This window comes from Enhydra lutris, unplaced genomic scaffold (assembly GCF_002288905.1).
Source record: "Enhydra lutris kenyoni isolate GAN:26980312 unplaced genomic scaffold, ASM228890v2 scaffoldscaffold19, whole genome shotgun sequence".
NCBI lineage: Eukaryota > Metazoa > Chordata > Mammalia > Carnivora > Mustelidae > Enhydra > Enhydra lutris.
The window spans coordinates 7257784-7277671 of NW_019154103.1; the positions used below are offsets into that span (position 1 = coordinate 7257784).

Consider the following 19888-nt stretch of genomic DNA (forward strand, 5'->3'; position numbering starts at 1 on the left):
AATCTTGGCAAGCCCCAGAACCTCTCTTGTTAAGTGGAAATAATACCAAGTGTGGCATTGTTGGTAGGATGACACCAGATGTGGGTAAAGCATGTCAACTCGATAGAAATGATAAATAAATGACTAGCATGGGATGCAGTTTTCAGTGCAGTGCAAGTTTTAAAATATACTCTTTAACTTATAAACAATGGGTCCTATGTTGGGCAATGGAGATGGATTGCAATATGGAGGCTGCCCTTTACATGATGTCATTGAAGAAAATATTTTAAATAATTCTTACACATAATGGGGGTCCCACAAAGGTCTCTTGGTAAAGTCAGACAAGAGATGATAAGCCACATGTGCTGGTCTTTCCACGTGCTTTTCAACCCAAACAGATAAAATGTCATGCTCTTCCAGGGTATATATTTTTATCTAAAAGATAATAACAAGCAAAAAAATTACAAGAGAAAAATGGATATTTCGACTTTAAAAACCACACAGAGTCATACGTTGATTGTACCATCTAAGGCATCTTGACACCTGAATAACTAATGAAGCCAGACACTGGCAATGTTACTTCAAATGCTTGTGTGTCTAGAACTTGGACCAGGACGTTATCCTCTGCGTCCTCTAAATAATATGGGACTTGGGTTATTTAATTATTGTGCAACAAGTTTTCTCTTGAAAAATGAAAAAATGTAAGCCTTTCTCTTTTTATCTCTTTGTGATGTTTCCCTGCCTCTACCCAGCAACACCAGAGAAACAGCATTGGGCTGATAGGCAAGTCAGTGCTTCACCTCCCTCCAGGACCTCAGACACTTTCCTAGGATGTCAAGCATGCCAAGGGGACCCAGGAAGCAAGCCACCCACCTCCAGAACCAACTCAACCTTCCAAAAGGGTTGCTGAAGCACCACGCTTCTTCAGCACAAAGCGTTCTTTCATTTGTGAATCTCAAGGGCCCATCCTCCTGAGAGGCCAGTTCCTGGGTTTCTAATGTTGTTTTTCCTTAGATAAGAGGACGCCTGTCTTGGGAGCCATTTGACATAAACAGTAACGTATCCCCTATTACTACAAACTCTCCTGCTGTTGCACTTTTGCTAATAATCAGAGCTATGTGCTCAGCTAGGAACACATTTCTATCCTGCCCATTTTCTCCATCTCTTTCAGGGTGCTTTGAAGTTCGTGTTGAAATGTGCCATCTTATAATCATCCCCATGGCAACAAGCTGTGAGAAGACAAACAAACAGAGGGTTAAGACTTCACTGCAGGAATCAAGCAGATGGACAAGTCAGGCTGTGAGGGAGAAAACCTTTATTTAAACATAAACATCTTCAAGAGGAGAATGAAGAAATAAGAAATTGACTAAAGGCAGCCTAGAAAGAAAAGGAGTGGCTATCTTTTTACACCATTCTACCTTCCCAATTGACCTCCGTGCCAAGACTGTCTTTAAACTAAGCACACAAAGGAGGACATGTCCTGGGCTGTGGACATGTATCAAACAGAAAGCCATGAATGGGGCTCAACTGGTGGCAGACACTCACCCCCGGCACAGCCATGCCTACCTTTACTCCCTGTACGGCAGGAGTAAAAGGAGGGTCCCTGGTGTAAATCCTGAAGGAAGTCGTCTTCTCAGAACTCCGAGGCCGTGTGGCCCTAAGTCTGGGGCTCTGTAGTCTCAGAGGAGGTAAGGGCAGGTGGCCTGGGTGAATTCCTTACCTTCTGTCCAATTTAGGCCTTGGGGCAGCCATGATCTACATTAATGGAGTCAGGGTGGAAAGGGATGGAATCTAGGGCTGAGCCCTCACTAAGGGCTGAAGTGGATCTCCTCAAATTCCTATGTTTCAGGTCTCTGTGTACTTCAGAATGTGACCTTATTTGGAAAGAGGGTCACTGCAGGTGTGATTAGTTAAGATGAGGTTAAAGTGTAGGAGGGTGGGCCCCAATCCAGTAATGACTAATATTCTGACGAAAAGGAAATCTGGAGGCAGACGTGCACCCTGGGAGGACCCCATAGGAAGATGAAGGCAGAAATCAGGTGACACATTGACAAGCCAAGGTCTGCTAGAGATTGCCTGCAAAGCAGCAGCAGCGAGAGGAGAGGCCTAGCACAGCCTTTCCCACTTCAAGAAGAATCAAGCCTACCAACACGTTGATCTCAGACATCCAGCTTCCGGGACTACAGATAATACCTCTCTGTGGTTTAAGCCACTTGGTTTGTGGTACTGTTACAGCAGCCCAAGGAAACTGTCACAGCATTGTCCCGGGAAGCTGCTCCCCGGGCTGTAGACACAACGTTTCCTGCTTCCTGAAGCCACAGTGAACCCCAAGCTGAGCAGCCACCATTAACCTCTGTCCTGACAGAGCTCACTAAACCTATCCAGCACCAAGGACGTCATTGGACGAGTGAACGGGATCTCAATCCTTCCCCTAGAAGGTGAACGTAGCAGAAAGTCCTCCTCATCGCTGTGCCGTGAGAATCAGCAGCACCGATGTGGACAAAGCTGACAAGGAGGGTGGCGGTAGGTGCTGATCTCTTTAAACCCTAGTATTTTAGAAAAGCCAACTTCCACTGAGTGAAAAAAAATTCTCCAAGACCAACTCTTCAAGAGAACATGTTCTCTTTCACGCTCAGAAGAACACAGGTTAAATTCCATCTGTAACCAACTCAAACATTTTTATCACTTGATGCCTGGCGAATTTTATTCTATGAAATGAAGCTTAAAATGAATAAGCTTGCAATTTCTAACAATTCATAATGATACTGTTTTTTTCATTCTAATAAGATTCTGTTTAATGGATTTGGATATCTTCTACAAACAGCTGAAGAGAAAAGGATCTAATCTTGGAATTTTATACTATCTGTTTTACACTCTCTCTTGTTATTGAGACAATATTATGGGAAGGAGGACAAAATCATTTTATACAGAGACCTCGGTGGGGAGGGGAGGCTAACCTTCCTAGGAGGTGCCTGGGGAATGACCCCAAGGGCTCAGGGGAAAAGAACTGGACAGCTGGGGCTCTGGGACCAGCTCCTCCCCAGCTTCAGTGAGAATAGTGTCCTCTGGTCTGTTTTCTGTGCTGGGTTTTGTTCCGTGGAAAAGTTTTCAAGCAGTCCTTGCCATTCTGGCTTTCATCATCATCACTCTGTCAAGTCAGTCTTCTAGCCATGCTGATTCCTACCCTGAGGATTTGGCCGGAGCTGCTCACTTCCCGGACAGCCTCTTCCACCCTCCAGCATCTACATAAGCTATCTGCAAGGAGGAAAGAATGAGCCCCTCTCCAAAATTTTCTCTAAATATCTGTCTTGCTTTACTTTGGGCTGCCTAAGAGCTGATCTTAATGATTTAAATACTACAAATTCCCACTTGTTCATAAGCTACCTGAAAATCATTTTTCTGCTGTTGCGTGGGTATGTGTGATGTTGCCAAAATAGTCCACAAGCTCCTTTAGGGTGAGGGTGCTGCCTGTATTACTTTTGTCCCTTGCATTATTACTATTAATTCCATCACTGTACATAGAAATATGAGTTACAAGAATAAGTATTATCCAACTTAATTACAAATGCCAGAAATCATAGACTTTTGACATTTAACTAATTTGTATCAACAAGTATAGATTTTTTTTCTTTTTTCTTTTCTTTTCTTTTTTTTTTTTTTTGGTGGGCAGCAAAGCAAGATATATTGAGCGATAGCAAAGTGATAGTACAAAGTTCCGCAGGAGAGAGGGGACCTGAGAGAGTTGCCCAACAATAAGTGTGGATTTTAAAACCTGGAATAAGTATGATTCACAACAGACAGTGTAAGAATTATTCAATGAAAAGATGATAGAAAAAAGAGAGCTGTATTTTAAAATCAAAACAATGTAAAAGTTTTAAAAAGTAAGAGAGAAGAGGATAGCCTAGAACTGGAAAAAATCCAAGTTTTATCATAAATATAATCTAAAGAACTGGAGGGCTTCAAATTCAACAGAAATGATGTAAGAATGTTGCTTTGATTATATCACACCTCCTAATACGTATCTGTCCAAAAATTAAGAATTAAATATTAATGGCTCTTCTTAGACACTAACAAATGCAGCATTTTTTTTGTTTAGGTTTATTTTGGCCCCAAACTCCCAAAGAACTGAAGTTTTTATATATTATATGGCTTCACAAAACATGCTGTCTTCCTTCATTCCAGATGCATGTTTGCCCTTTCCAATGCTCCTTAGAAGCCAGCAAGAAGAAGATTAGAATTCTTAGAAGCAAGAAGCAGATTTCATACTAGTAAAAGAAAGCAAAGTCTTGAAGCATCTTTTATGTGGATAAAGAGAAAAAGAGCATTTTATAACACGAAGCCTATGTTTTTGCATCACTGAATTAGGCATGCATGGAAACAGAATTGGATCCAGAGAGGGTAAAGGGAGATCTTGAAAGGACTCACAAGTGAAGACAAAGACATAATAAAAGCCAACAACCCAGAACAAAACACTGGCAAGAGGTCAGAGTTTAAAAGAATCAGTGAAGTCGTATCTGAGTTTGCTTCAATTTTAAGGTAAGTGACCATGTCATTTATTGTCCAGACTGGGGCATGGAGGCTTTATTAGTAATTATGATAAGACAACTGATGATGATGGACCAATCACTAATTAAGATGGGACAACCAGGACTGTCCCAGGAAATTAGGACCTATGGTCACCCCATCGTAGAGGCTGTTGCTTCACTGAAAAAACCAGTACACACTGGATGTGAGCATAGAGAGCTGGTATGACTGAGCCCCTCCCAGGTGTGATCTGGGACTGCTGCAATCTGGGACTATTTATGCTGGTGACCTTACAGTCTAGTTAGTGTGGGCACCACCTGCCATGGTCTCCTAACATACCTCTGAAATTTGATAAAATCAGAACCAAAATAATACGTGTGCATTTAGGTTTGATGATCCTCAAAGCAATGTAAAAAAGTGTTAAGAAGTCAAGACGAGGCTTCTTTCTTATGAAATTCATCATCTAGGTAGGGGGAAAGACCATGAGTAGAAAGTTAAATTACTATGTAAGACCTCAACATCAATTCAGCATAGCTGTGGATGCAATGCCACAAGACGGTGCATAATTAATTGACAGATTCACTCTGAAGAAGTAAGTGCTAAGAGGGTTCCTACCAGGGGAGTTCTGCAGTCAGGGGTGACAGAAGAGGCTTCATGCAGAAGAATTTTGTCCTGGGGCTTAACGACCAGTTCATATGGGGGCTGATGGCAAGGAGAAGGAGAGAGAAGTGGAGTATGAGAACTAAGATCAGAGGCAGGAATATGCAGGGTGCACCAAAGGACCCCAAATCCACAAGCATGGAGGACTAGAGACAGAGCTGGAAAGATATTTGGCTTTTAGAAAAAGTCTCCCAGAAAAGTTTTTTACCTTCTTAGAAGCAGCAGCAGGAGCAGCAGAAACACCACCACCATGACCACTCTCATTTGTGAGGGACAGTGGGCTGTGTGTAAACCCAGATGCCTCCTACCTTTTCTACCACACTGGTAACCTGCCAACCACTTCTGGCTGCCAGATTCTGGAGAGCCTCCACATTGGCATTACTCAGGGTTCCCTAAAATACAAATATTATAAAAGCTGAGAGTTCAACCCACAGATATGGGATCAAAGAGTTTCTTTTTTTTTTTTTAAATAATTTTATTTATTTATTTGTCAGAGAGAGATGGCACAAGCAGGGGGAGCAGCAGGCAGAGGGAGGAGCAGACTTCCCTGCTGAGCAGGGAGCCCGATGCAGGACTTGATCCCAGGACCCTGGGATCATGACCTGAGCCGAAGGCTGACACTTAACCGACTGAGCCATCCAGGCATCAGGTGATCAAATAGCTTCTGCTTTGAAAATAGGAAATGTTAGAGCCAAAGTGGTAATGCTGAGCTTAGAACTAAGCTATAGGTAACATAATTTCTGTCTCCCAACTCTTAATTCAGAATTCAGACAAAATAACACAAGGCCTGCATGCTTTGCAAATTAGTGTCCGTCACATCAATGGGTGTCCGGAGGAAAGACAACATTACCTTTCAATAGGACTTGGAATCAACATGTTGTAAGGGCCTATTTAGCCAGAGCGATTCCATCCGATTCCATCCGGTTAAACAATGACTTTGTTGTTTATGCAGTAAAACTTAAACTGACCCTGCCCCCCCCCCCCCCCCCCCCCCCCCCGGGAACTTACTTAAAAGCAAGTCCGGGAAACCAGTCCCAGGTAACAAAGCCCAAATACAAGGGTGGATCAGGCCAGGTGGAGGTATCCAATCAGTGGGGGCCCATACTGTCCCCCTAGCTACTAAGGAGTATGGGCCCAGCCCTTTGGGTGCCTTTTGGGTGCCAATTCTGACCAAGGTGATAGGCTAGTTCAAATATCTACTATAGTGTAAATTGTGATTCAATTGGTCACTTATGTGTGACCTAGCATGACTGTGCAGCTTTCTCTGTGTTACAATCTCATTGGCCACCTGTGCGTGGCCAGGCCCAACCACATGGCCTTTGCCCTTAAAAGCTAGTCTGTAAGGCAGAGAGAAGTCGCCTCTTTGCAAGCGATGGCCCTGGCCGGTCAGTTTGATTCTCAGTGCTTGGCGCAATATAAAGCTTTGCTTGACCTTTGCTTTGTATCAGTCTCGCTCCTATGATTATGAACCCAACAATGTCATCAGTAAATTTGTATTTCCCTTTCTATTTTATGGTCAAAAACTTTAAAAATGCCCAATACTGGGGTGCCTGGGTGGCTCAGTAGGTTAAAGCCTCTGCCTTCGGCTTGGCTCATGGTCCCGGGGTCCTGGATCGAGCCCCGCGTCGGGCTCTCTGCTCTGCGGGGAGCCTGCTTCCTCCTCTCTCTCTCTGCCTACTTGTGATCTCTGTCTGTCAAATAAATAAATAAAATCTTAAAAAAAAATGCCCAATACTTTTGTTGTTGTATCATAAAAATGCAAGCTGGAAGGCATGGCATTCAGCACAAATCACTGAGAAGTCAGATCCCAGGGTCACGCTGCCTGAATGCATCCCATGACAGAGCCTTCGGGGTCTGTGCTTTGGAAACTGCTTACTGATTGGTTTTGTTTCGTTTTGAAAGGACTGGTTGATATAATGCTCCTTTTCCTCTAACCTGTGCAGGCACAACCTAAATCAGTTAAACATGGGATCTGTCATTTTTATAATGATGCCATCTTCCGCTTTATAATGACTTGATTCTTACACAAAGAGCTCCCAATAATAACACCGTTACCTGGTTGCTTATGTCCCAGTGTACACAGAGTGACACCTCTTCTTTGTGGGAAATAACGTATTTTCTGGAAAAAAAAAAGAAAATGTTAAGTAACATGTTATAATAATAATGTTTAATAATAAATAAGTTTTCTTCCCGGCATGCAGCACACAATAGTAACCATGACACTTTCTTGGGCCAGTATCAACAGTTTTAAAAGCTGCTTTTATTAGTGGAACAATCAGGAAGAACAATTTCCGTCACAGTTAGCCTCCAGCCAGGAAACATCAGACCTTCTCATTTGACATTATGTGGGAACACAGACCCAGAGAGGAGCCCTTTGTTATATAATTTGTTAGATAAGAGATGATAGCATAAAATCCTTACATCCACATCCTTACCTGCCGAGGCGAATTCTCTTGCGTGCAATAGCTCCACGATACCGTCTAAAATCTTCCTTTTATAAAAGACAAAGGAAAATCAATAAATTTCTAATATTTTAGTGCTGTAGTTCTTAAGTCTCTCCTAATTCTGTTGCAAGGGCTAGCTGGGACACACACAGTCTCTGTGTGAACTGTCCTCATCACCCACAAAGGGCAGGGGCATGGATAAAAACATAATCTTGACAGCCCTGTTCTCTCCTTTTTTAAAGTGGTGGTGGTTATCATTTCTGTTCCTAAAATGACACCTATGTCTCACTGCAGAGTTTGTAGAAAAGGTGAGAGTTGGCACCAAGGGGAAGATAGAGTTCCACTGGGCGTGGGACAGCAGAGAGAATCGGATGTAAAGCGGTGGGAGAAGACAATCAGAAGTACGACCCAGAAGATGATACACTGCCCACAGCAGCACGTGGCTGAGCAGAGGTGAGGTCTCCGGGGCCTCTGTCATTCCAACAAATGATCAGAGTGACTTGGGGAAGAAAAAGAAGAAGAAAGAAAAGAAAAAGTCCATTTTACGTTGTGATGTAGAAAAGAAAAAAAAAATATCCAAAGAGGAATAGCCTTGAAAGGCATTACTGGTGTGAGGGGATTCTGGGTGGAGCTCTGTACCTACCACTTCCCCCCCAGGAAGTGATCTGATTACTGAAACTCACGTGCTAATAACTGACCTCTGACATGGGTTTGATTCTGGGAAATGTGACCAGTTCTTCCTTATCATCGACAGCATTGTAAATGAGAAAAGCACTGTTGATGTGCCGGCCTTGGCCCTCAGACCACTCCTGACAGTCAAAGGCTTCCACACGCACTCCCACTTCCACACTGCAGAGGGCGACACAGGGCAGTGGGCAGAGAACCCGAGAGAGCCAGGCCTCCTCTACCCGAGGCCGCCACCACTACTCTCTTCCAAGTGAGAAAAAGAATGACGGCCTTGGGCTTTCTCTCTCCTCCGTCGCAAATCTATGCAACTGTTAAAAACTTCTTCATCAGGCTGACGGATCTGATGCTGTAGCCCCTGGTAGCATTTCTGCTTTACTTTCCCACCATCAAGTGGGAAAAAGGCCGGTTAGGACTTTATACACATTCATGAATATATTTTGGTAAAGTGATGTGGCTGGGAGTTAACTGGACCACAGTCAAGTTTTCTCCCCTAGAAACAACTATTCTACATTAAAAAGCATCAGACACTAAAACTGGATAGGAAACATAGATACTCTTTTCCACACTTTAAAAGAAAGAATACCAAATTAAATATTTTCCTTGTGTATCAAGAATAGTAAAAATAACTGCGAAGTGGTTTGGACTTCTTGGTGATAAACAGCAGGTCCATTATGAGTCAGTTGACTATGAAGTTACTGGGACTCTTTCGAGAGTGAATTGAAGAGTTAATAATGACAGGGAAATACCAAGACCATACTGGGCCAGCTGGGAGTCACCCTTATTAAGAGACAAAAACCAAACCACCACAATTTATCAAGTACAAAGAGGCTCCAAGCAGCAAAGAGGGTGAAAATGAGTGTGTACAGATGTTGACGACTGAGTGAAGTTTCAAAAAAACAATTAGAAGGAATGTGGTTACTTTGCAGGAGTTCCTACACTCACCTCCAGATAGAAAGAAAAATAAAAAAATTATTCATGTGCAAGTCTGAATTCATTCACAGCCACCTAAGAACACTAGGCGGACTTTACCAGGTCTGAAATGTATTGTTGACAATGGCGTTGAAAACAAGCCGATCTCCAACAGTAGACGGTCCCCGGAACTTAAACATGTCCACAGACTTCAGAAGGGGGTGTGCCCGACAGAGGCGTCTGAGGAAAGAAAGGGGAGAGACAGAGGAGACAGCGCTCACTCTCAATGTAGTTTCATGAGCTGTTGATTTGCTTAACACATGCAATCGATGAATATTCGATGTGCTTTCTAAGTAAACGTCTCTTTTAACTCTTTTAAGAAATGACTAGATGATGTATGTGGAGAGAGTCCATACACAGCCCGCAAATATTTTGGGAAAGACCATGTCCCCGAGCTGTGGGATCTTTACCGAGGTGCTTTGTGCTTCTGCTCTTGTGGTGACAGCCCTGCTCTTGTTGTCTTCCCTCTAACAGTCCCCCTGAAAAACAAGTCAGTGTCTTGGTTCTCATCTGAGGTTTCTGTTCATGTGGATAGCTTGTGATCACAATCACAGGAAGTTGTGACCCCCAGGTTAGAAGGGGGACAGAGGGAAGGAAATGCCAGCTCGTACGGTTCACACTAGTTCCTTCGCTTCATAGTTAACTGAATTTACTCATGTAGCAAAAGACCCCCCCCTTTTTTTTCCCTACAGGAAAATTACCTGGATTGCTACACAAAGCCTGAAGGGCTACCAGGTACACATTTTACAATGAGTGTGTGTGTGTGTGTGTGTGTGTGTGTGTGTGTGTGTGTGTGTGTGTGAAATTTTGAAATATTTATAAAGTATATTTGATCTCAGAGTTACTTTGATAATTTTCTACATTTTAGATTCCCAATGTAGTCATTCAGTTACTCAGAGGAATTGTGCCAACACCGAGTGAACACTCTGCCACACTTAATTATACTGTAAGCCTTTACAATAGAACAGGCTCAAATACTTTATTGTCATTGAGAATGACAATCTCATTTTTAAAACGAGCTCTCTTATTTGTGCATAATTTATAAAAAGGATTTCTACAGGTTTCTAACTATTGTCACCATTATAGACATAGTCACAATAAAATTCTTTTAACTTTGGGAAAATAAGATCTTCACAATCTTCAACAGTTACAAAAATTGTTGGTAGGACAATTCCTGTTCAAATGCATTTTCAGACAACACAATGTTCCTTAAAGCTGCTCAGTTGCCTACATGGCTCCATTAAGAATAAAATGCCTTTTGGGACACCTGGATGGCTCAGTCAGTTAAATGTCTGCCTGAGGCTCAGGTCATGATCCCAGGGTCCTGGGATCAAGCCCTCTATTAGGCTCCTGGCTCAGCTGGGGAGTCTACTTCTCTCTCTCCCTCTCCCTCTGCCCCTCCTCCTGCTTGTGCTTGCTCTCCCTCTCTCTGTCAAATAAATAAATAAAATCTTTTAAAAAAAGAGAATAAAATGCCTTTTTTTGAAACTGAAGAGTACTTAAAAGTTTTCTTCCAAATTTCTCTTTCTCGTCTTATTTTTCAGTTAATCCTCTGGCCATAATGATTGTAACCAGGGATGTGAGAGGTCAATCCTATTTGTAAACTGCCTTTAGAAAAGTTTGCAACTTGACTATTTTTAAATGTAAAGGCTGTCCTCTCTTTCTATTCTGCATCGGCTGTGCCATAACTATCATTACAGGGAGTTTCAGGATTACGTGACCAAAATCTACAATTCAGAATAAAGTATCAGAACAGTCATTTCATTTTTATTTTTGAACCAAGAACATAAACATTCACCTTCAAACAAAAGGACAGATTAATCGTAGGGTAAATGGGTAAATGACTTACTTTTTCTCTTTGATAAAAGGCAACACTCTTCTCTCCCTGTCTCCTTGACTATCTCCATAACCAGGACTCAGACCCTTTCTAATCTCTTCCCACTGGAACCCAACCTCATATGCCAAAGGTCAAAACCAAGAACCTTGCAGAAATAGTAGCCACGGTCTCCATCCAAGCCATAATTTGGCCACCAAATGTATTTCCATGATGGTTTGCGTGGGGTGGGAGGACAAGTTCAATGCTCTGAACAGATGTGCCACTTGTGGGAACCATTCCTTCCTCTTCGTCACAGATGGGGTCTGAAAGGTAGATGTAATACACATACTGGTGGAGTGAACCTCACAACCTGGGACCATGGCTGTTCCTTCCTAGCAGCACACTGAACCCAGGGGATTGTTAGAAAAATTAAATTATTCCCAAAGACTTAAATCTCCTGAGGAAATAAATGGATTTCGTTCTACAGAGTGACTTTCTCCTGAATGGTGGGTACTTAAAGGGAACTGGATAAGATAATGGATCAGAAAGGCCCGTTTAGAGATTGTATTCCAACCTATCCTTCCAGTTCACAGGAATGTTGATTTAAAGAATAGTCACATTTAAACTTCAAGTTGTTTGGAGTGGAGGAGGGGTGGGGAGAGGCAAAAAATCTGGGGCTTGATGGAGACGTTATTATCTTGATTGTGGTGATAGTTTTATGGGGTACACATGTCTCAAAACTTACCAAGCTGTACACTTCAAATACGAACACATGAATTTATGGTATGTCATAATTATTATTATTCATAACTATTCATAATTATTTATTAAATTATTTATAATAATTATCATTTGTGGTACATCGATTATACCTCCATAAGGTTGTTAAAATTAAAGGAATCAGAGCTATAAAGGGCCACCAACGCTGAGAATCCGGAATAGTTTGCTCCAGTATAAACTTCAGAATGGGAACGTGGCCTCCCACAGTTACTGTTTTGCAATGAATGCAGTCACAAACAGAAAAGACACAATGAGTACTTCGCCTGTCCTTCTGCTTCCTTTGAATTGTGTCTGCTCCGTTTACTGAGAAATTGGTTTTTACACTCAACAATGGAGAAGTCATTCACTCTGGCTGCAAAGTAGTAAAATGTATTCAATTATGCTTCCTGTGTCATCTAGTGACTCATCAGCTAGGCTTAAATCTGAGGTGCCATTGTTGAGGAGGATGGGGGAGGATTTACAAATCAGGGGTGCCATCCTAGTTGTGCTGCAGAAGGAGAGCCGGGCTGGCAGCCCAAAGGCACAGACTGGCCAGCTGTTGGGAACTGCGAATGGGGCCATTCTCGGCACAGCCACATATAACTCAGAAGCCTGATTACAATGACGAGCTACATTTTCTCATGAAATTTTTAGATTTATAATTAATTGATCGTCTTTTCATTTTCCCCCTCTTCATTCCACTGATCATTTCAGTCATTTACTTATAAACATGTCAGAAAGATCCTATAACATCCTAGTATAAACGCCCAAATCCTTCTGATGAGGGAACAGAAGGCAAGCTGAGGACAAAGCAGAAGCTGACATCACACAACCACCCCCCCACCCACCCAAACCCCTTCCACCCCCCACCCCCCCCCCTCCCCCTCCCCCGCCATGGGATATATGTGACATTCCTCAGGCACTCCTGGCTGTCTGAAAGGAAAAACAAATAGTCAACTTGTAGAGATCACAATCCTGTAAGACCTGAGTCTACCTCAGTTTACAAATGTCCTAGTGATTTACCAGGAAGAGGCTTTCGTATCAATAGCCTAACTTCCAAAGACCCATAACTCCAGTTCCTGCCCTAACATCATCTTCCCCTCCATAAAATTGAGGGAGGCTGAGACAGAGGGAAATGCAAATAAAGTTAAACTTCTTCTAAAACTAAAGCTCATTGATAAGGATGTGTGATAGCAGGAATGAGACATTCCTCCAGGAAGCTCTCAACTGTCTTACTCTTAGTGCCTTACTAAAAGGAAAAACAACCTTAACCTGTCAATGACAAGGCCTTTGGCATCCCGTAGGTCCTCTTTAGCATATGAAAGTTCTTTCAAACTCTCCCTTTTCCTTACCTCCCCAACCCCATAGTATATAATCAGCTACCCCTAACAACCCGGGGACAGTAGCTCTTTCTGCAGAAGGGTACCATCCCTGAGCTTTAATAAACCACCATTTTGCACCAAAGATGTCTCAAGAATTCTTTCTTGGTCATTGGCTCTGGACCTCACCCCACCCAACCTCACTTATTTTCTAAAACTTCATCATATCCCTTGGCCCTAAGCCCTTCCTTTCTCGTCTGGCCTAGGCCTACCACTCCATCCCCAGTGAGCTCCATGGCCACTCCTACCATCTTACCCCCATCATATTCTCTTTCAATCTCTCTCTTTGCTTCAGCTATGAGACCTTTTTTCAGTCCTATAACTAAGTACTGTCTTCAACACCAGGGCATTTACATATGCTGTTCTATCTGTCAGTTGCAATTCCCCTGGCCAAGACCACCTTCTTCCCTTTACCTCCTATTCTCTTATAGGGGAGCAAATTTTGCCATCCCAATATGTACCTCTTCAGGCTCATTGTTTTTAGGAAACTACAGATACAAGAGAAGCTCTGAAAACCCAGTAGAAGTTAGCGGGTGGTAAGAGACATTTAGGTGTATAAGAAAAATTTCCATTTGTAAGGATGTTTCCCTTGCTGTACCAGAAAGAGGGGGATGACTCGAAATCTAGAAACTTATCAGTGGAGAAGACAATGGCTTATATCTGTGTAATAACCTTATTCTTGTTTCCTGTGCTTTTCTTGGTAACCTCCCATAACTGACCCACCACCCCCAATATCATCTTTTGTCTTTGGCTGAAGATAGTATTTAAGGTGATGGCTTCAGCCTTTTCAGTGAGTTATTGTTTTTCTGGGTCTCTCCCACGTATATATGGAATTTAACTTTTGTTTGATTTTCTCCTATTACTCTGTCTCATGACCATTTAATTCTTAAACCAGCTAGAAGTAATTTATAGGATAGAGGAAAATTTTTCCTCCTCAGTACTCTATTGGCCAATCCCAGGCATCTTTTCTTCAAGAAAGCCTTCCCAGACCTAACAGCTAATTCCCACTGTTAGGAGCCTGCACACATATCTTCTTTCTTTCACAGTTATAGTTTTTTGGTTTTTTTTTTTAAGATTTATTTATTTATTTGATAGACAGAGATCACAAGGAGGCAGAGAGACCAGCAGAGAGAGAGGAAGAGAAGCAGGCTGCCCGCTGAGCAGAGAGCCCATGGGGGGCTCAATCCCAGGACCCTGGGATCATGACCTGAGCCGAAGACAGAAGCTTAACCCACTGAGCCACCCAGGCGCCCCTCACAGTTATAGTTTTATGTTTATTTGTGTGATCTTTGACTATCTGACCCACTAGATCCTAAGCTCTTTTGTTCAGGAACTGATTTTCTTTTCAAATTCTAATAATTTCTGAATATGGGCATTTGGTAAATATTTATTGAATGCATGTGCTGATTTATTCCACATTCATAGTTCTTGCTCTCAACAGAAACTTTTTAGGTAACAAAATGATTGTACTGATTTACATTTCTGTATGTTATTTTTTAGCGTTCCCACTGCTCCACATTTTCACTTAGACAATACTGTAGTTGGCTCAAGTTTTTCTAATTTTGTGGGTGTGAAATATCTAGTGTTGGTTATAATTTGCATTTCCCTGATTAAGGAGGTCCAACATATTTTCACATGTATATTAAACTTTGTTACCTCTGAATGAAATGTCTGTATCATTTGCTTCAAATGTTACTTCTCTCCCATTTTTTTTATTCTTTCTGGAGCTTTGATCAGATGCATGTTAGACTTCTTATTCCTTTCTCTATGTCTCCAAATCTTTCATACATTTCTCATTTCTTTGCCAATCCATCTGCATTCTGGTAACTCCCTCAGATCTGTCTTCCAGTTACTGTCTTATCTGCAGTTTATCCATTCACTGAGTTTTATATTTAAATTATTATATATTTTTATTATATATAATTATATATTTTTGTTATTATTATATATATTTTTGTATAGAAATTCTCTTTGTTTCTTTGTCAAACCTTCTAGGTAATTTTTTATTCCTGATTAATACTTTTGATTCTCTTTTATTTTTTAAAATACATTAACATTCTTACTTAGTGTTCTTTATATGATAAATGCAGTTAAATTATAGTCTTTCTGGGCCCCCTTCTATTGCCTAATTCTTCTCTGGATTTTGGTGATGCATTTATTATTATCCTTTATGATGTTTGTCTAAGAGTTCATATTCCTTGGACCTATGTGTGTGGGGATTCCTGAGAGCTGGGCTTAAAGTCATTTCTCCAGGGGTTTGCATTTTTGGCTACGGATCAGCTGGGGGAACTATATAACATGGTGCCACTTCCCACTTCCCCCTAAATTTGACATGGGTCTGTTTTAGTCCAAACAATCAAGTGAATTCTGAAACCAAGTCTACATGAGAATGTGCTTGTGATTGAATTCTCGAAGGGAATCAGTTTTTTTTGGGGGGGGGGGGTTGTTCTGTATATTTTTCCCATTCTGCCTAGGGCTATTGCTGAGATAGGAAAAAATCCCTACAAGAGCTCTCTGTGAATTGGGATTTTTCCACTTGACTCACCAAAAATACCATTTTTTTAGGTTTGCAGCTATATATAAGGTTTTCTGATCCAACCTTCCATGTAACATGGGCTGCTGGCTTTGTGTCCTGATTCTGTGCAGGCCCATTAACACACAAGTTCTAGGTCTTCTAGCACCAACAGAGTCCTGAACAAATGCCAGCTCTTCTATCTCCTCACATTGCTGCATTTGTGTTTTCTAATAGTTTCTGGACTTCGAGGATTTCTCTTATTTTTCTGCCTGCTGAGATGTGCTTGCAAACATGTTTGTAAATATTTTATCCAGAAATTTAAGCTTGTTCTAGATACAAGTCCGCCATATTGCCGTCATCAGGACTGGGATGATTCCTGAAGTGGTCTTCAAAAGGTACATGAAACCTTCAATCCCTTTCAACTTCTTTGTTTCTCTTTTTTTGCTATTACTGACTTTGTCAGATGATGTCCTATTATTATCTCAAACTAGTATTGATTGAGTTTTTTTAGGTCAGTATCTCTTACTTTTTTGTTCAAGATAAGTATAAACAATCTCTAAAATACAATGTTAAATGACAAAAAGAAAGGTGCATAGCTGTTTGAATACTGCCTCTAAGTAAGAGCAAGTGTGTGTGTGTGTGTGTGTGTGTGTGTGTGTGTGTGTGTGTAATATTCGTTGTCTTTGAGATAGGAACTGGTTAACTGGGAGATACTGATCGTAGGAAGTCTTAACCTTTTAACCGAATGCCGTCTCGTACCTTTTGAACTTTTCACCCTGTGCATGTGTACTACCTATGTTTAAATTATTTAAAGTAATTATAAAATTAAAACTGAGTAGGCCTTATATTATGAGAGACACTGTGAAGTCTCAAATATAAGGCGATTCCTTCTTTCCTAAGGGATAACCTTAAAGAAAAAGCTACTCAATTCTTATGAAGACGTCCACGGCATCCACGGGGATATACAGAAGTAGGTACTAGGGCAGGTCATGTGTGCATAAGCACCAGCGATGACATGTATGCAGAAATAGACGGAGTACAGGTGACTTTGGTGCTGAATGAAGCCTGTTTGTAGGAAATTGCCAATCAATGGAGAAATATGGCTCTGCCAGGCTCAGAGACCAAGTCAGGCTCACAGCTCTGGCTGTGTACTCAGGTTAAGTATGGTAAACAGACTTCACCCTTTCTGCAGGCTTCCAAATTAGAGCATACTTGTCCAGAGGTCAATTTCAATACTTGGACTTTGGATGTTCATTAAGAACTGTGTCATCATTCTGCTTGGACAACTTTTGCCTTCATCGTACAATTTTGTGTCAGGAACTTTGACCTGAATTGAGGATATTCCAGTTTTCCTTCTCATAACCAGAAAGGATCAACACAGGATAATGCTCATAAAAATTAGATTTCTTGCTAAAAAATAATTAAAATGCTCCAAATACGAAGTCTTTTCCTACAAGCCAAGCTTCTAAACAATGACCCAGGGGTATAAGAGCACATTCCAAAGAAGTCCTGCTTTTACATAATCTAATCTCATTTGTTTACCTTTTCTTCTGAAAGTATATGAGTTTGACTCAAATTTCTTTCTAACAATATGCATTTCAACCACATAAAATCTTGAAAGAGATTCCAACTAGTTGTGGTATTACTATCAATGTAGAACCCTGGGTTTTCTAAAACCATGGTTCAATAACAAAGATGATCTAGCTAACTTCCTTTAGAAGGTGTTGTCCAGTTCAAAACAAACTCCATCCAGATACACCAGGTAGCATGTAGACAAACCATGCCCTCATGGCAACTTAAAGTTCCAGGGTCCGGCTCTGATGCTAAGAGAAATTGCTTTTAGGTTCTACGCTACCTCGATGGCATGAAAGCTAGTAAATTTTCTAAAAAGATCAAATCAATGAAGTTAGGTTCAAAGTTGCTTTGTGCAAAGGAATGTGGAATAATCCATTTTAGGGTAGATCAGAGGAAATATGATAAAAACAGACTTCTAAAAATCTCTAATCTAAACTGAACTAGACCTCTAGTGTGATCTGCCCAGCTTCCTAATGAACTGAAACTGAAATCGAGTACAATCATTTTACCTCTATATGTGAATGGCTGTAGCATGTGAGAATGACTTCTGTATTCACAGTTCAATGGATAGTTTTTATTCCTAACTTTCTGGAACAAAGTTCACCTCTCATTTCTTCATGCAACTCTAATCCCCTGACTAACGATGCTAGTCTCTCTGGTTCTCCCTGCACCCCTTCCACTGGTCCTTCTAGGTCTCCTTTGTAGATCGATCCTCCTCCTCTGATCACCTCTTAAATGGCCATGTGCTCCAAGTTTCACTCTTGGTCCCCCAACCTCGTGCCACTGTGAGCCCTCCCTAGGTGACTATAGGTACTATTTCATCTGAATGACCATATGTCAGCTGTTGTGTCTCAAACGAAATCTCCCCACCCTGATTTTGTCCTTTTGGTTGTTCCACAGGCACGTCAGACTAAACTCAACTCATCATCCACGTCTTCAAAACTGCCCCTCCCCTCGCCCTCATATGCATTAGCTCAGTTCATGATACCACTATTAGCTGACCAGGTGGTCAGACCAGAAACCTGAGAGTTACCCTGAACAGCTTCTTCTTCCTCACCCATCTCCCCACATGAGCGACCCTACTCTGCTTTGTTATCCCTTGCATATTTTTGTCCTTTCCCCTCTCCCCTTTCTACTGTCATTGCCTAGAATAGCCGCCCCTCACCCCTTGCCTGGTCTCCTTCCCTCTAGTCTCCCCTCCTCTATGCAGAGTGACCATATTCAGTGCCAGCCTAATCATGCGACCCTGCCCAGATCTTCATCGGCTTCCCTCAAGGAGAGAATAAACGTCAAGCCTCTTTGCCTGGCCTATCTTTTCATGTCCTGCCTCCTTCCACCTTGAATTTTCTCTCTGGTATGCCTTTGCTTTCATGGTTCAGCCATTTCATTACTTTAGCAAAATGCATTTTAAGTATAGTTTGGTGCCGATACCATCTTTACAAAAGGATGGACTCTTCTCAGCATGGTAATTTAATGATAATGTCTTCATTTCTTTAAAAAGCTATCTTGGGGGGCACCTGGGTAGCTCAGTGGGTTAAAGCCTCTGCCTTTGGCTCAGGTCATGATCCCAGGGTCTTGGGATCGAGCCCCGCATCGGGCTCTCTGCTCAGCAGGGAGCCTGCTTGCCTGCCTCTCTCCCTACTTGTGATCTCTGTCAAATAAATAAATGAAATCTTTTAAAAAAAAGTTATCTTGGTAATGAGCATTGTCTTTTTAAAGGTCTGCAAGAATAGAAACCTTTGAAAAGCTTTTTTTCCAAACCAGAGTTCATCTGTGAGGTGGTCCCAGGACCATGATGGTGTCACGCAGGGCAGACCCACCCAGGTCGCCCCTGCCTTGGCCGTTCCTCTCTCCTCTGGCCTCTGTGTGTCCTCTTCCTCCTTCCTCTCTTTCAATATTCTCACTCTGATACTTTCTCATCTCCTTTCCTTCCTCCTCCTCTTTTTTTTTCTTTTTAAACAGATTTATCCCATTCCTATTTTATTATTTTATTTAAATTCAATTATCTAACATATAAAGCATCATTAGTTTTTGATGTAATGTTCAATGATTCATTATTTGTGGTTAACACCCAGTGCTCATCACATCGTGTGCCCTCCCTAATGCCCATCACCCAGTTACCCCCTCTCCCCACCCACCTCCCTTTCCACAACCCTCAGTTTTTTCCCAGAGTCAAGAGTCTCTCATGGTTTGTGTCTCTCTCTCTCTCTCTCTCTCTCTCTCTCTGATTTCTTCCCATTCAGTTCTCCCTCCCTGTCCCTGTGATCTTCTGTGCAATTCCTTATATTCCACATATGACTGAAACCATATGATAATTATCTTTTTCTGATGGACTTATTTCACTTAGCATAATCCCCTCCAGTTCCATTAATGTTGATGTAAATGGTTTTAAGTATTCAGCCTTTCCTTCTTCTTCTACAGGGATCTGCTTTCGGAGCTCAGGGGGAGTTGGACCTTCTGTGAACTTCCTGGCCCCTCTGGCAGTGGTGAGCAGAGCGACTGGAGCTGGACCACTCCACTTCCAACCTCACCGTTTTGATCTCCCCAGTAGGTCATCTCCCCTAGGGCTGCGGGAGATAGG

The 19888-nt window shown here is 41.8% G+C and overlaps 1 protein-coding gene across 1 annotated transcript in view; it reads right to left on the reverse strand.

Annotated features, from left to right (window-relative positions):
• LOC111148302 (acyl-CoA thioesterase 12) overlaps positions 1-19888 on the reverse strand; it is a 47207-nt gene that overhangs the window by 5899 nt on the left and 21420 nt on the right. Inside the window, exons 6-12 of the mRNA XM_022504793.1 lie at positions 11246-11402; positions 9324-9443; positions 8306-8456; positions 7599-7654; positions 7219-7282; positions 5472-5555; positions 281-414 (exon numbers count right to left, since the gene is read on the reverse strand). Coding sequence (XP_022360501.1) covers positions 281-414; positions 5472-5555; positions 7219-7282; positions 7599-7654; positions 8306-8456; positions 9324-9443; positions 11246-11402 — 766 coding nt within the window. The remainder of the gene's footprint in view (positions 1-280; positions 415-5471; positions 5556-7218; positions 7283-7598; positions 7655-8305; positions 8457-9323; positions 9444-11245; positions 11403-19888) is intronic.